Source organism: Bos taurus, chromosome 10, assembly GCF_002263795.3.
Source record: "Bos taurus isolate L1 Dominette 01449 registration number 42190680 breed Hereford chromosome 10, ARS-UCD2.0, whole genome shotgun sequence".
Taxonomy (NCBI): Eukaryota; Metazoa; Chordata; class Mammalia; order Artiodactyla; family Bovidae; genus Bos; species Bos taurus.
The window spans coordinates 70,597,225-70,612,120 of NC_037337.1; the positions used below are offsets into that span (position 1 = coordinate 70,597,225).

The 14,896-nt window shown below is 33.7% G+C and overlaps 1 protein-coding gene across 5 annotated transcripts in view; it reads left to right on the top strand.

Annotated features, from left to right (window-relative positions):
- Nucleotides 1-14,896, top strand: part of ARID4A (AT-rich interaction domain 4A) — a 62,038-nt gene that overhangs the window by 4,503 nt on the left and 42,639 nt on the right. For all 5 annotated transcript variants that reach the window (NM_001256581.1, XM_005211824.5, XM_005211823.5 and 2 more), the window contains 6 exon segments: nucleotides 951-1,016; nucleotides 2,024-2,114; nucleotides 9,753-9,832; nucleotides 9,922-10,016; nucleotides 11,453-11,585; nucleotides 14,780-14,859. In NM_001256581.1, the coding sequence (NP_001243510.1) occupies nucleotides 951-1,016; nucleotides 2,024-2,114; nucleotides 9,753-9,832; nucleotides 9,922-10,016; nucleotides 11,453-11,585; nucleotides 14,780-14,859 (545 nt within the window).

The following is a 14,896-nucleotide window of genomic DNA, read 5'->3' on the forward strand; positions in this document are numbered from 1 at the left end:
TAGCATCATAGCTCTTTATAGATTAACTTACTGAATATAAAATCAATACCATGCTTGTTCCAGGAGGTCTTATCATACATAAATTACCTAGAATTTGAAGTTTCTCCTTATTGGGTACTTGTCCCCTTTCAGTTTCCCTCTCCCATCAACCCTCTCTGTTAATGTGCTGTGCTTAGAGGCTCAGTTGTGTCCAACTCTTTGTGACTCCATGGACTGTAGCCTGCCAGGCTACTCTGTCCAGGACATTCTCCAGGCAAGAATACTGGAGTGGGTGACCATGCCCTCCTTCAGGGACTCTTCCCAACCAAGGGATCGAACCCAGATCTCCTGCATGTCTCTCATATTGCAGGCAGATTCCTTACTGTCTGAGCCATCAGGGAAGTCCCTCTCTTAATAGAACAAGTTATATATGTAGGATGATCTGTAGTAGAAGGGAACACTTAGTTGTGACTAAATTGCTTATCATATTACTATTTAGGTTTATTTTATAAAGGACCAGAAAATGTCTGTTTTTAATTTGTTTACTTTGCATAGAAGGGATAAAATTTGATACTGTTTTTATTTTTTGGGGTAATAAACTTGGTGATATGAACTTTTATGACTTGTTGATAAAAAGAAATGAAGGCAGTTTTAAGGTTTTACTGTAATCACTACAGATTATAAATCTTGTATAGTTAATTCTGCAAATATTTATTAAGTGCTTATGATATGCATTAATACTTGCCAACTGCTGTAGATACAGTGATGAAAGAGGATTCTAGCCCTCAAGGAGCTCACGGTTAATGGGAGAGACAATAAACACAAACATGAGACAATGTGATAAGTATCATACCAGAGGTAACCACAGGACGCTAAGAAAGCATAGATTAAAGACATTTTTGTTACAGTGTTACCGTAAATACATTATTTTAAAAGTAACATGTGAACTGTTGTGCAAAAATGTTTTTTAGGTACTCCTGAAACAGGATAATACTACACAATTGGTGCAAGATGACCAAGTAAAAGGTCCTTTAAGAGTACGTATTTTGTACAGTTTAAAATCTAAAACGATTAGTCATAAATTCATACAGTGATTTATTGAATTTTACATCTGTAAATATACTTTTAAATGTTAATTAGAAAACAGCAATACAAATGAGGTGTTGTATAGTTAATATAAATTATGACATTAACAGTGTCTGTATGCTTAGTTTAAGAATGTTGAGAGTCTTTAAGAAGAGTATTTTAATACATATGAATATGAGTTTCACTGCTTTTTGTTTTGATTTCCTGGATTGAATACTTTATTTTGTTTTTCATATTGTTACCACAGAGGTTTAACTTGTTAAGTGTGCTATACTAATATAAGTCTGAATGTTCTTTTGTTCAGACTTAGCAAGTAAACTATGTTGACTTAATAATTCAATTTAATGAATGCCTACATTATGTTTTCCATCCATGTCTGGCCATTTGTTTATGTTATAAATCTTTGTTATGTCAAAGTACCACTTCAGTTAATATCTGATATACAAAGGTCTAGAAGCTGAAAGAAGTTCAACTGGTCCATCTCTCTGTATCCAGGTGAAACTTTATCTAAAAGGTCCCTTAAATATAAATACTGAATCCAATAGTCAACATTGCTATGAAGGAAAATTGAAGTTATTTTTGTTGTCTTTATGGTTTTTGGTTCTCATACTCCACAATTTTCTTATAGGCAATATGATACAGTAAAAAAAAAGCTCTGAAATAAGACTTAAAAGACTGGGTTCTCATCCTGGATTCTTTGCAGATTATTTTCTCTTCCTGAGCCACAATTTCCAATGTATAAAATGGGGTAATAATAACTATCTTACATAAGCCTCAGTGTTTTGGGGCTGGAATCGCATGATAAATGTTAGAGCGCTATAAATGATAAAGATCTCTGGGAATGTATGGTAGACTTACCATAAACAGATATATTTTTTTACCTAGGTCATATGGTTGGTAGGAGTGATTTAGTTTATTTATTTAAATTTGATGATGAAATTTTGATTTTATGTTTTAGGTTGGAGCTATTGTTGAAACAAGGACATCTGATGGATCCTTTCAGGAAGCTGTTATCAGCAAGTTGACAGATGCTAGTTGGTATACTGTGGGTAAGTAATTAGGTAATTTAATAGAAAGGATTTAATTTGGGGGGTTTCATATATATACATCTGTTTTGTAAATACATTGAAACATTATGTTGGCAGAGAAATACGTACTTTTTCTTGTCAATTTACTTGATATAGATGGGTAAAATTTTAATGACACCTTGATGGTAATTATCAATTATCTCTTTACAGTAACTTGGCCACTTAGGGTTATTTCATCCAAGAGTGTACTCCTTTTTTAGGTTATCTTGGTATTTCCCTTCAAGAAAGTTAAATTTTATGGTTATTTTTCTTCCTTTAGAAAAGTCAGTACAACTTAGTCATCAGACTTTTAAACTGTTTCTGGAATTAAAATTGCATAGTTGCAGTCTTTTATTGTATTGCTGCCTGTTTTATATAAGGGTAATACAGATGTTACCACAGAATTCACAGACTGAAAAAGTCCTGGCCAGAGTAGATTCAAGCCTAGATGATCATAGCTTAATTTTTGATTTTCAGTGTAGTCAGAACTCTTAACACCTTTCAAAAAAGATATATATGCTGCTGGGTCATTCCCTGCCAGTAAAGAATCTGCCTGCCAGTATGGGAGACACAGGTTCGATCCCTTGGTCGGAAAGATCCCTCGAAGTAGAAATGGCAACCCACTCTGGTATTCCTGGCTGGGAGATCCCATGGACAGAGGAGCCTGGTGGGCTACAGTCCATGGGGTCGTAAAAGAGTTGGACACAACTTAGCAACTAAACAACAACAATATATGCTGCTAATGTACATACATTCTTAACATTTCATGCTTATGCTGACTTTAAAAAAGTTGTTAGTGAGTAGCAACAAGTGTCACAATACATATAAATGCAAACCTAAATATAGTACCTACATAGTTGCTGTCATTGTGCTGATGAGAATAACAACAATTAGTATTTCCAAGTCTCCTTTCAGTACTTTGAAACTACACAGTCCTGCAGATACCATCCAATCCTTGGCTTCACACTGAACATCTATGGCATTATGTGGTTTATACATGTATGTCTTGGTATAAAAGATGTAATTATAATATTGTGGTTTCTCTGCAGAAGGAAAAGAAATGACCCTTTAGATCTATTTTTAGTTAACTTGATTTGTTGCTTTGGATAAAAATCATTCATCTCTAGTTGATGCTCAGAGATGTGAAGAACAGTCTTTACTTGAAAATTGTACTTCCTGTGTCTTATACTGTGGCTTCTATTAATAGTAGCAATCTTCTCTGTGTATCTATTATTTTCTAACCATTTTTATTGTTAGACCTCCTAGAAGTTGATATTGGTTCACAATGGTGCTATTATTCTGAACTATATGTTTTTAGGAGGGTTGGTTGTGGCCATTGATAGTTGTTAGAGATTTAAAACTAAGCTTAAAGTTAACTCTTATAGATTCAGTTCAGTTCAGTCACTCAGGTAGATGCAATTTTGCTGTATTAAATAAAGCAGTGGTAAAAATTAAAGGAGTTGATATGTGCAGAAGCATGGGACATTATATGATGCATGTTCAGATACTAATATACATCCTATTTGGTAGTTAATATCAAGGTTACATTCACAGTGCTTGTGAAGTTTTAATGATATAATGCTCAGCTTTTACAGAAGCAATACTTTTTTTCCGGTTTTCGCATTTTGGACTTCTGCTCCCCAGAATAATACTTCAATTATGAATAGTTATTTCTATCCTCTACATGAATGGCATTTTAGTATTAATACTTAAAAAAACTAGTTGATACTGAGCATTCTCTGTGGTGATTTTCTATGACAGGTAATTACAGAAGAAATTATATAATTTTTTTCCTCCAAGAGCTTAGAATCTTAATTGCATATGATTCATGCATTAAATGGTGTACGTAAGACTCACATGGTGCTAGTTTAAAAAAATGAGAAGTTGAGGACCCCAGGTCTCTCCAATTTAGCAGGTCTACGATGGCAACCCAAGAATTTCTTTTATAAGTGCATTGGGTGAACCTAATGCAGGTAGTACACAGTACGAAAACAGGCCACGTTTGTTAATACAGAAACTAATTTGGGATAAAAATGCAAAATAAGATTTTTGCATCTGTGTAGTGAGAGAGAGTGATCAAAAAATTTTAGGACGATAAGAGGTACTGTTCTTTTAAGGAGACTCAGTGTAGCACTCTGCTATAAAGAGTGTTTAGATATTGAAGGATACAGACCACATAAATAAAGATCAGAGTTAGAAGATGGCAAAATAAAATGTGTGATCTCTCATGGATCACAGACTTCCTGTATTTATAATTGGGTGCCTACTTATCTGTTGGATTTAAATTCCCCTTTTGTAATTTTTCTTGATTTCTGATTCCTAGCAAAGTGTTAACGTAGGTAGAATCAGAAGGTTATACAAAAGTGTTATTAATGTTCTCAATGATACTTTTGGTTTTAAAAGAACTTGAAATTATGTCAAACTACTAAAAAACGAAACCAAAGGGCATACCACACTACTAGTTTGGATAAAATAGGAGTTATAATCATTAGTTACCAAAAAGTTATCTGAGAAGGTAATATTAACTATATAATACAGGTATTAATTTTTCCTATTATAACAATAAATTTTTAAAGAGATTATGGATCTACCATAACTCAATTTAAAAATGTAATATTACCTTGCCCTCTAAGTGTTGAATGATGAATAACACCAGTTCATGGATTTTGGGGATGAGGGAGTTTGAGACTTGGAAATATCTCCTCTTCCTATAATAAGACACTGCCTTTATAGTATAGTTCATTCATTTGGCAGTTCTTATCCTTGCATTAAAGATGAGAAATGTATGTGATTGTACTGTTAATCTGTCCAGTCATCAAAAATCCTGCCAAATACAACTGTCAGTGAGACATTCTTTAACTGTTCCTTTGCTTTTTTAGAATATAAAAATAACACACTGTATTTGAAAAATAAGGAAAATGTGAGGGAAACAGTGAAAAATAAGGAAAATGTAAAGGAATTAGTTGCTGTTTGCTTTAATTTATATATAAATGTACGTAGGTCATATATCAAGTTTAACACTAAAGTCTTTTTAACCATATATTTTTGTAACATGTTTTTTGAGATTTGGGATTTTTTTGTACTTTGTACTTGTTGTTCTGCATATCAGTTTTATCATATCTCATGGAAATTCTAAGTTAAAGAAGTAGAGGAGGGTTAAGATTAAACCGGTGAATGAACTGACTTTTATAGAATGTTCTCTAGGCTTAAGAGGCTTTTAATTTGATTAGAACCTCTTATGACAAGGCTTCCTTGGTGGCTCAGCTGGAGCCTGCAATGCGGGAGACCTGGGTTCGATCCCTGGGTTAGGAAGATCCACTGGAGCAGGGAAAGGCTACCCACTCCAGTATTCTGGCGTGGAGAATTCCATGGACTGCATAGTCCATGGGGGTTGCAAAGAGTTGGACACAACTGAGTGACTTTCACTTCACTTATGACAAATTTGTTACAACCAAAGTCAACAACAAAATGTTTTCAAAGCCAAGTGGTTATTTTACTGACTAGAAAAGTTTCACTAACAAAAAAAGTACTAAGTAACACCTCTCTTCAGTCCTGTGATAGGCTTTAACCCATTGTTTAAATATCCTTTTCTGAGACTTAGCATTCCCATGATATTTTATTAATATAGTTATACATTTGAACATTAATATCTTAGGTTTCCAGATTCATTAATTTTTTTATATTAGCTGCTGAATGACATCTGTAGTTATCACAAATGATTTTATGAGTAATAGAACTATTGTTTTTACCAAGAATGTCCATAATTTTAAAGTATTTATTATGTGAAATGTTTTGTTAATTGTAACTGCTAAGTCTCTTCAGTTGTGTCCAACTCTGGGGACTGTAGGCTGCCCAATTCCTCTGTCATGAGATTCTCCAGGCAAGAATACTGGAGTGGGTTGCCATGCCCTCCTCCAGGGGATTTTCCTGACCCAGGGATCAAACCTGCCTCTCTTGCATCTCCTGCATTGGCAGGTGGGTTCTTTAGCACTGTGCTACCTGGGAAGCCCATGTGTATATATATGTATATATTTTTGTATTCTTCTGCATTGTGGTTTATCACAGGATATTGAACATAGTACCCAGTGCTATACAGTAGGACTTTGTTGTTTATCAGAGTCAGAATTCTTAACTTCCTTCCCAGTGTTCATTTTATGCCTCTGCTTCGTACCTATTTATTATCATTTCGATCCCCTCCTTAACTAAATTGTAGCTCATAGATTAACCTTCTAATTCTCAACTTCTTTATAAAGGAAGACAGTGATGCCTACTCTGCTGAGGCTGCTGTGTGATTAGGACATAGTGGAAGATTAATAAGTAATAGCCAATTGTATCTTTGAATAGATAAAGTTAATTTACTGTTTTTGTTATCAGTTATTCTCCATCATCTAACAGTGCTGTGATAACAGGTAGATCTTTTATATTTAGTAGTTAGATTGGATCCCTGTTGCTTTTGTTTCTTTGAATTCTAACAATTTAGGGTTAGGCTTTGTATGCTTTTGCATTAGCTTTATTTTGTCTAGTGTGATTAAGGTTATCAAGTCTTAGCTTTGTTACTGTCATCAACTTAGGTTTTAGTATTTATATAAAATACACTGACATATAATTTTTGTACTGTTCTCTTGCACTCAATCATTAATATATTTGCATGCCATTTTTGGCAAGTGTAAGACATTTTGTGCCATGTGATTACTAAATCTTATACTCTTTTTTTCTCTTGGCACGCTGTAATATCCATCTCGAACCAAAAATAAACTAAATTTACTATATACACCAGTTAATTATTTCACTCTTATCAAAGTGCCAGAGTCAGTCTTTAGTGTCTTTAAATTACGTGTTCTTTTAGATGATACTTGTAACATGGAAGTTACAGAGAAAACTTCATATGGATGGAACTTCTTCATGATTTTTATAATCAAGGATGTCCTGATTAAATAGGTCCACTATATTGTTGGGTTTTCTATTTGTCTTTTAGAACATCTTGAGAAATTACGTGGCTCAACACACTTGTATAAAGTACTCAACACATATCTTTGTATAGTTTTATGAATTAAAAACAGTTCTTAAACTGCTTCTCTTTCTCCCTTGAAGTTGGAAGGGTTCCTAGGTAAAACCATACCCTGGTTGTTTGTAGCACTGTTGTCTTTGCTTTTTATGTCATTTCTAACCATGATAAAGTATGCTGAAGTGGAAGTAATTTTTTTTCTTTAAAAATTAGATAGATTTCAAAGTGAATATAAAAAAGAACTCATAATATTAAATTGTTAAAATTTCTCATCAGGGCATTTTGATTTGGGGCTGCTGTTGATTGATAATAAAAATTGTGAAAAAGATTTTGTTGCGTAAATTTGATATTAGTGATTGGTCTTAAACCCACATTTTCCTTCCTCACACCTCTGTGTCTTAAATGTGGTATATATTAGTGTATATGTGTGTGTCCATTGTCATCATTTTTGCTACTGTATTATATGGTTGGCATTAAGGAAAATTGGAACTTTTAGGTTTTATTCTTTAGCATACTTACATTAATAATAACATGAATTATTTTAAGTTTGATATAATTTCATGATTTTAAATTTTTAAAAGTGCAGTGGTTTATTTATCAGACTTGATACCATATGAATCATAATTGTAATATAAATGTTTAGAGCACTGTTCATCAAGTGTAGAATATTTTTTATCTTGTCATTGTATCTGTAGGCAGTCATTAATTTATGCATCATTGACAGTATATAACACAGATGATTTTATGTAATCATTGAAAGTGAAAGTGAAAGTCGCTCAGTTGTGTCCGACTCTTTGCGACCCCATGGACTATACGGTCCATGGAATTCTCCAGGCCAGAATACTGGAGTGGGCAGCCGTTCCTTTCTCCAGAGGATCTTCCCAACCCAGGAATCAAACCCAGGTCTCCCACATTGCAGACGGATTCTTTACCAGTTAAGCTACAAGGGAAGCCCTTGTAATCATTATGGTTCTTTAAATATGTGTATCAGAAGTTTTTAAGTTTCTTATTTTCTCCTGAGTGTAAGAGAATCTAAAACTAGGTATCTTTAGTCTAAGAGGAAGAACTGACTGAGGTAGATAAATATTAAAGGAGTTGAGCTCTCTTATATAATTATGCTTCTAGCATGAAAAAAATAAGTTTATGATATGAAGGCAGAGTGTTTACTAATAAAACAACCCTTCAAGAAAAATTCAGGATTTCAGTTACATAGATAGCATGGTAAAGATTCTAAGATGTTATTAAATTAAGATGATGTAGAATTTTCCTTTCTTAACATTAATCTATTGTGTCAAAATAGAAAAAAAATTTTTTTTTAGAAAATAGAAAAATTCTATTTTTCTAAATAGAAATTCTATTTCTATTTATCTATAATTTTATAGAATTACAAAAATTAAGATTAAATCTTAAAATTAATGATCATTTTTTGTGTATGTGTGCTTTCCTGTGTATGTGCTTTTTCCATAACATGTATAAACATTTGTTGATGTGTACATGGCATTTTAAATATCAGAGCTAAGGATTCTGTCTTCTTGTGTTTTATCTTTTCATAATGCTGGGTATCAGGTGTCTTCTGAGAACATTTTCTTTGTGAATATCAGATATTAAAATCAGTATATGTCTGAAAAATTAAACATAAAATTATCAAAATATGTATAGCTAGATATATGGAGAGCATGCATGCTTGCTAAGTTGCTTCAGTGTGTCTGACTCTCTGTGACCCTATAGACTGTAGCCTGCCAGGGTCCCCTGTCAATGGGATTCTCCAGGCAAGAATACTGGATGGGTTGCCATACCCTCCTCCAGGGGATCTCCTGACTCTGGGATTGAACCTGAGTCTTTTATGTCTCCTGCATTGACAGACAGGTTCTTGATCACTACCACCACCTGGGAGCTATTACATTCCTTACCCTTATATGCTGGAAATATTTACACATACTCTACAAGTAATATGATTTCTTTTTAATGTAATAGAAGTAAAAACTTGAGAAAGTTGCTGTGCCATTGTGACTTATTTTTTAGAATTAAAAAAGTTTTTTATCTTTCTAATGTTTCCTTGATTCTTCTTTCACTTCTAAACATCTTTCACCCTCTTCTAGCAAAAGAAACAAGTTGAATCTTGTGACCTTAGAATTTGGCAGCAAGTATTTCTGTTACAGTAGGTTATCATGCAAAGAAGTAGAAGCAGTAGAGTAATCCAACAGCATTACCAGAAATTAAGCAGTTTCTGAACGTTATAGAGATACTCTATTGATAACTGTTGCCAGAAAAACCTGGAATCGTTTTTTTTAAACAAGGTTTTTGCTAATTCTTCTAGGATTGAAGGTAATTTAATATCTATGCTTTGACTAGGTTGTTAATGGTTTAAGAAGGTGGTTCTGTAGTGGTAGAAATTGAGGAAGTAAACGGAGACACTTAAGCAGTTGGGGACAGCCATTAACTTGTATTTGTTTGGTATCTGTAGAATGCAAAATATGGTATGTATAATTTAAAAGATTTTGAAGCATGACTAACATAATGGTTCTTAAGCCCCAGGTAAATAGCAACAGTAGCATTCTGTGCAGTTCTAATTTTATTTAGTGTGAATAAATTCTCTGATGTCTTGTTTATTGCAGTGTTTGATGATGGTGATGAGAGAACACTGAGACGTACCTCTCTTTGCCTAAAAGGAGAGAGACATTTTGCTGAGAGCGAGGTAGGGTGCCATGGATGAACATTTTGAATTGAACAGCAGCTACTAATATAGAGACAAGAAGTGATTTAATTTGTCTGTTTCTTATCCAGACACTTGACCAGCTTCCATTAACAAATCCAGAGCATTTTGGAACTCCAGTAATTGCAAAGAAGATGAACAGAGGAAGGAGGTCCTCTCTGCCTGTGTGAGTGTTTTCGCGTACATTACAGTTACCACAACATTAAACAAGTGGTTTTTCTACAGTGGCCAAATTTGTTTGGGTGACCTTTCCATAATATCTTGTGTCCTTGTTTTAGACATTTTACTTTGAGCAGACCTTTTTCTTAATTCTTGGACAAAGTAATAGAAGTAATGATCATACTCCCTTTTTAAAACAGGCTAGTTTTGTTTTGAGTTGCTTTGCCAAATTCCTTGGCATCCCTGGTGGCGCACTGGTAAAGAATCCACCTGCCAATTCAGGAGACTCAAGAGACACGGGTTCAGTCCAGGTTAGGAAGAAACCCTGGAGTAGGAAATGGCAACCCACTCCAGTATTTCTGCCTAGAAAACTTGATGGATAATAGAACCTGGTGGGCTACAGTCCATGAGGTTGCCAAGAGTTGGATGCAACTGAGCATGTGCACGTGTATGCGTATGCACACACACACATACACACAACCACAGGTGTGCTTGTGTGCGCATGCCAAATGCTTTAATTGATATGATGATTTTCCTATTTTAAGTGAGAATAATGTGTTTTTTTTAACCTATTTCAAAAACATTTCAAATTGAAAAATCATAATACAATAAACTTTCATATACTCATCTTAGATTCACTGAATTATTAAAACTTTTTGGCATATTTGCTTTATATGTCCTCTCTTTATATACATATATTATTATTTTTTAATAATAATTTTAATTGGCTGAACCATTTGAGAGGAAGTTGCAATCATCATTACTTACCCCTCGTTTGTGTAGAAATATACGGACATTCTCTTATATAACCAAAGTATGATTATCAAATTCAGAACAGGTAACACTGATAGAATGCTATTATCTAAATAACATATAGTATATATTTCTGATTTTGCCAACTGTCCCAATAATAGTCTTTATACTATCTTCCGTTTCCAGGATTCAGTCCAAGATCATGCATTGCATTTAGTTTTTGTGGTTCTTAAGTCTCCTTTAATCTAGAAGAGTTCCTTTTGAAGAGTGCAGGCCAATTGTTTTGTAGACTTTTGCTCATTGTGAGTTTATCTAATTGTTTAGTTATCCAGATAGGTTAACTAAATAAACATTCTGATGCATTTGATAAGATCTTTTCATAACCTTTTAGAAAATTAAAGTGATTATCAGGCATCTGGCATGCATAACAAATCAAAGGGCAGTCTCTTAAAATGTATTTGGCACAGTAAGTACTTGATGATGATATAGCTTTTCTGTCCCAGCCAGTGGTTGGCATGAGAGTCTAAGTCCTGATTCTCATTGATCTAGTGGATAGCTCAGAACTACTTCTGTGGGACCAGGGAAATATCTATTCAATTCCAGTGTGGATAAAGAAGCTATTACCCTGGGGTAATAACTGTATCAAAATGGTTTATGTTAAGATCATGATAAAGTTATTCTAACTTTTAGTAACGAAGATGAAAAAGAAGAAGAAAGTAGTGAAGAGGAAGATGAAGATAAGCGACGTCTCAACGACGAATTATTAGGAAAAGTTGTAAGTGTGGTATCTACATCTGAGAAGAGTGAATGGTATCCTGCTTTGGTAAGTATAGTTTTTTTGCAAGTTAATTAGCCTTTAAAAATATTTGTTTAATATGGATTTTTAGAAACTTAAAAATATTTTGAGAGTGTTACATATATTTAGTTTGGACTTCCTTGCAAAATTAAGCATTCCTCCTCCAGTCCCACATACTTCACTGTCTTCTTTTGTTATTTCCTTTCTTTAGTTCTCTATAACCAGATATTTATTGGGGTCTTTCAGTTTTTCCTTCAAAATGTGTCCAGTGGTCTCTTTTTTACTCTGTTCCCATTACCTTTTTTTACCTGATACATACTGCTTACCTCCAGCATTGCTTAACTTGATGCCTCAATGCCTTCTTCACTAAATACAAACTAATTTTCTAGAAGTAACTTTTTATAAAGAAATTTTACAATCCTGGTTTAATCATGATAGTCCCATTCTCCAAAAAAAGAACCCTGCGCTGACTTCCATTAGGATCAATTTTGCATTCTTTAGATGGACATCTGAGGTCAGCCCTAGTTCTTATTTCGTCCCATTTGCACTGTAAGCTGGCTGCTTAAGGCTCTTTCTTAACTGTTCCCCATAGAAGACCCTTTACTCCTCCAGTCCTTTACCCCTTAAATTGATGGGTATTTACTGAGGATTTGCAGTGAGTTCAGGTTTTCTTTAAGCACCTTAGAAAATAAAGATGTATGAGACTTGTAACACATTGGCCTCGTGGAATTTACTATAAACATCTAAAAGGTAATGTTGTAGTTAAATATTATGTAGTAATTTTTAAAACTTGATGTAGACAAGAGAATAGAACAAAGAGTATTAGGGAAAGGAAGGCTACACCTTCGCTTTAGAAATGGCAAATCTTGTGTAGGTTGGTAGAGAAAACTAATCTTTGCTTACTTGGGGAAGGAATGAGAAGGTATGGGCAAGAGAATAACTTCACGAGAAGAATCAGTAAACTTGGTAATACCTGTCTCCTCTTCCTTTTCCTCTCCTCTTAAATATGTCTCAAGGGTCAGCTCAAGTCCTACCTTTTCTGCAGATTCTCTCCTAACCACTTTAACATAAGTATGCTTCTTCTCTGTGTTTTGATATCATTTATATCTCTAATAATAATTTTTGCATAAAATATGTCCCAGATTAGATTAGACTCCTTTAAGAAACTGAGGGCTTTTTTTTTTTTTTTTAGGTTTCTATGTGCATGTAAATACATGACTTACTTCCTATGTAGTACATTTACTTTATATAGGAAAAGTCTGAAAGTCCTTTGAACCTTTCAGTTGTACAGGCTGACAAGTAAATGGGCTTGGATTCCGAATACTCAGATCATAATTTGCCAAGAGATTTAAAAATAATAAATGCCTTTACTCAACAGGCTTATCATTTCTGAGGTGAAAAAAGATGAGTAAGAGTCAATCTTACATTTGATGATTTTAGTGTAATGTAGGGATAATCCAAGTAACTGTAATATAAGATAGTTTGCATTCAATACTAGGTCTTCTTGTCCCGAGACCTTGCATTTATTTGAAAGAAATCCAAAAAAAAAAGTCTTCATGAAGCTGGTGCTTTTGAGCTGAGACTTGAAGCATTTAAAGTTAGTCAGCAGAAAACTTTGCGAGAGGATTTTCTTAGAAGAAACAAAATAAGAATAACAGGAAAGAAGGGGTTTCTTCACGAAACTGTGCTCTGGGAATCCATTTTGGCTAAATATTAGATGTGAATAGGGGCATAATAGGAAATAAGACTGGGAAGGTAATTTGTATCAAGGGCAGAAGATAATTTGGATCTTCCTCCTAGTTATTTTTATTTTATCTTATGCCTAGTGGTATCACTGTCCCTCTCCTCGGTTATATTCTTCTTGTGTATCTTTTTGTATTTACCCCTCCATTTCAGTGTTAGCTCCTTGAGGGCAGACTATATTATTAGTCTAATAATTTCCAACACCAAACAAAAAACATTTAATACCATCTGATATTAAAACAGCTGATATTCCTTCCAAGACTTTTTAATTGTCTGGAGATACAATGTTTAATATGATAGCCATGAGTCCTATGTGGCTATTTAAGTTTAAACTGTTAACTAAATTAATATTAAATAGAATAAAAACTTCAGTCTTTCAGTTGTACTGGCCACATTTAAGGTGCTCACCCCCATGTGATTCATTGTTTCTGTATTGGTCAGTGCACACAGAGAACATTTCCATCTTGCATAAGGTTCTGTGGTTGGTGCTAGATTATCACAGAGGGGCTACTGTTGAGCAGGTACATTTCAGCAATTTATTAGACTTTAATTTTTTTTAATACTAAACTGCAGAAAAATAGATTGGTTAATTACTAATGTTAAGACATTTGTTATTTTTAAATGTTAAAAACTTTGAAAGTTCATTACTCAAATTTTCTCTGGTCTGTTTAATTAACTAAAAATTGTGCATGCCTTGGTAAGAATGGGAACTTAGGTGCTTATTTTAAACAGCCAGATTTCAAAATAGATCCTGATTCAAGCATATTTTAAAAAATTATAATATGCCTTATTTTCATTATAGCTCATACATTTTGTTTTAAACAATAAATGAATTATTATTTGGCTTAGAATAAATCCTAACATTTTTAAAGTGGTCACATTATGATGTATATTCATTAATTATTCATTTTATAATATAATGGCTGGGTAAATTAAGTATATCAGTTCAGTTGAGTTGCTCAGTCATGTCCAACTCTGCAACACCATGGACTGCAGCACACCAGGCCTCCCTGTCCATCACCATCTCCCGGAGTTTACTTGAACTCATGTCCATGGAGTCAGTGATGCCATCCAACCATCTCATCCTCTGTCGTCCCCTTCTCCTCCCGCCTTCAATTTTTCCCAGCATCAGGGTCTTTTCAAATGAGTCAGTTCTTCTTCAGGTGGCCCCAAAGTATTGGAGTTTCAGCTTCAACATCAGTCCTTCCATTGAATACTAGGACTGATTTCCTTTAGGGTGGACTGGTAATTAATTAATTATTTAATTAGTATAAATTAAATATATAGAAAACCAATATGCTAAAGAAAACTTATAAATTGATAGTTTGTAAGTAATTTATTATTGACAGTGTGCCTATTTCTTGTCAAATACAATCCTTTTAAAAAGTTAGGACATCCAGGATTATTATTTTAGAAAATACATTTCTTTCTTTGAATAGAGAAAATAATGATGAATATGTCCTTATTTTATATTTCAGGTAATATCTCCCAGTTGTAATGATGATATCACAGTGAAAAAAGACCAGTGTTTAATTCGATCATTTATCGATTCTAAATTGTGAGTAATGAATCACTTAATAGTGTTACACTGGGAG